The 2,749-nt window shown below is 42.5% G+C and overlaps 1 protein-coding gene across 1 annotated transcript in view; it reads right to left on the minus strand.

Moving 5' to 3' along the window:
• Positions 1-1,661, minus strand: part of SNX4 (sorting nexin 4) — a 33,490-nt gene extending 31,829 nt beyond the window's left edge. The window contains exon 1 of the mRNA XM_009069922.1: positions 1,546-1,661. Within this exon, the coding sequence (XP_009068170.1) occupies positions 1,546-1,661 (116 nt within the window). The remainder of the gene's footprint in view (positions 1-1,545) is intronic.
• Between the last annotated feature and the right edge of the window lie 1,088 nt (positions 1,662-2,749).

Here is a 2,749-nt window from a genome sequence, read left to right on the forward strand (position 1 = left end):
AATTATATTTATGCAAGAAATTTTGCCTTCTCAGCAAAAGGAATAGAGAACCTATTTTATTAGAGATGTGACAAACCCAAATTTTCAATAGTTCTGTGACAAACATGTAATTGGTCTTGGTATTTGCTGACCACAGAATAAAATAAATCTCAATCAGAGAAGGCAATCTGGGCAGCAAAACAGTTTTGCCACTCTGAAAGAACTACTGAGAAAGACCAGCAGGAGAGAGGCTAAAGTAATGTAAGGATGACTGGGAAAGGAGATGCAGTCAGCATGTTCCTAGGCTGCATAAAGCTGCCCCCAGAGTACACTTCACATCACAACTAGGCAGCAATGATTCCACTTTTCCTCTCTTTTCCTTCAGAAATATCTTTACAAGAAAAATACAATACTTAAATGAGAAGATGGGGTCTTTAATATCAATACACTAAGAGTATTTTTAAGCATCTGAGCAACTGCCAAAGAGCTACAGTATTTGAAAAATATAACACATGTCTGGTTTGGGGTTTATTCTTTAATTAGCAAAAATATAGCAAATGTATCCCAGAAGGTCTGCAGACAGTGTGACTGGTGTGTCCATTGGTTAAACAAGCTAAGAAGCATTTTAACTAGCAACTAGAAGGCTTATGTGATAGTATTACAATCTGAACTCCTCAGAGCCTTTGCAAAAAGCAACTGCTTTGTTTCAGAAGGTTTTTATCTGTACAGCAGATCATTCCCAAGGCAAGGCCCAAAGGTTAAAACTGTTAATATAAAGGAGAGAGAAACAAAACTTCTAATAAAGTATAATTTTGAAATTCTTGCTTCAGCTGAGTAACATGATACTGCATAATAGGAGTCATCTGTGCCTGTCTGGGAAGTAACAATAAGTTAGAAGAGATTTTAAAGCTTTGTTCACTACTCAATACTTAAAATGTTAAGTTGTCCTTGTGGTACTGAGCATTATTAATCTTATTAACACAAGAAGATTGAAAGCAGTAAGTTCTCCAGTGAAAGTTCAAGCTCATATGGAGAAAGGAAATAGTTAATTAACCCTAACCCTTGGACCATCTGACAAGGAGTATGTGGTGATCAGATCAAGCAAAACACTTCAGATATTAGCAGAGCAGTAAATTTTGACCACATGACCTAAGTCATGAGACTTCTGTACTTCCTTGTGATCTCAAGCAAGCACTAGACTTCTCTCACATACAACCTCATATATACATGTATAAATGTATCCAACTCATGTCTAAGAAATAACCAAGCAGTTGTTGACACCATATTGAAGCAACAAGTTTCAAGCACACATTTTTCCACCCATCTCCAAATGCAGAATTACAGTACACTGTTACACAACACCAGCACCAATACTGAACTGGAGATCAGCTGCCAAGTTTTCATGGGAAAAGATCCTCCAGAGTGGGTTGATAATCACATAACTAAGCACAAACCAGCTAAATCCTCTCATCAGCTGCACTTGAATATTTTTAGGGGTGGAAGGAGGGAAAATCTGTTTAGAATGGCACATCCACATACTTCTGAGAGTGAGCTCTCATCACCCACCTTGTCTCAATGAGGTAAGCAGTGTATGTTTCTTGTATGTTCATGGCATTCCTCCCAGTCCGTTTTTCAGCTTCTGAAACAGTGATTTCCATTTTCTTTGCCAAGCAGTCTTCCATCTTTTTAGAAGAGGAAAATAAAGATTCATGTAACATTAACCACACAAGGCAAAGGCTACTAACCCTGCCTCCCCTTCTCCAACACCACATTCATTCAAATAAGACAGGTCTCTATGGGATAAAGGCTTTGACAGTGTTTCACTTTATACCTATGTTCTGCATCACATTTGCAAGTGAAAACAGAAAACCTTTTTTGGGGAAAAAGAGAAGTCAACAAACTGACAACTTCAGGTACCAAAAACCTAGCCAGGAAGATACAAAGAAAAATACTTTTCCTTTCTGTAAGTAACACAGTAACCTTTTAAAAGAAACAAACAAACCAACCCCAGTACTTTCTATCCAAACACTTCCCAACTACCGGTGAATTCCTCCTCCAGGACACTCGGGACACACGTAACCACCTCTCCTCTTTCACAGGAAACAGAATACATCCGGACCCAGATGTTTTTCTTTTAATCTCTCAGAGGAGATCGTTATCATTTTACACATTGGCAGCCAGGAATCACTCAGGACCACACGCCCTCCCTGGAAAGGCAGAGCTGCACTGAGCAGGGAGGGAGATTCATTTCTGACATTAAGGGCGAGACAAAAAGATAACTGGTGGTAACAAATAATACCCTGACACTAGGGATGAGGACAGAGAGTGCACAAAGCTCTCTGACAGCGGCTGGAATGGGGCTGAAAGTAGAACCCCGCAGCTCAGAGGGTCGGGATGCAGTTTTCCCCCGGCTTGAAGGAGAAGCCCACAGCTCACAGGGTCTGGCTGCACAGTTTTCCCTCGGTTGGACGGAGAACCCCTTAGCTCAGAGGGTCGGGATGCAGTTTTCCCCCGGCTGGAAGGAGAACCCGCAGGTCAGAGGGTCGGGATGCAGTTTTCCCCGGCTGAAGGAGAACCCCTTAGCTCACAGGGTCGGGATGCAGTTTTCCCCCGGCTGGAAGGAGAACCCGCAGGTCAGAGGGTCGGGATGCAGTTTTCCCCGGCTGAAGGAGAACCCCTTAGCTCACAGGGTCGGGATGCAGTTTTCCCCCGGCTGAAGGAGAACCCCACAGCCCACAGGGTTGGGATGCAGTTTTCCCCCGGCTGAAGG

Source organism: Acanthisitta chloris, unplaced genomic scaffold (assembly GCF_000695815.1).
Source record: "Acanthisitta chloris isolate BGI_N310 unplaced genomic scaffold, ASM69581v1 scaffold3280, whole genome shotgun sequence".
Classification (NCBI taxonomy): Eukaryota; Metazoa; Chordata; class Aves; order Passeriformes; family Acanthisittidae; genus Acanthisitta; species Acanthisitta chloris.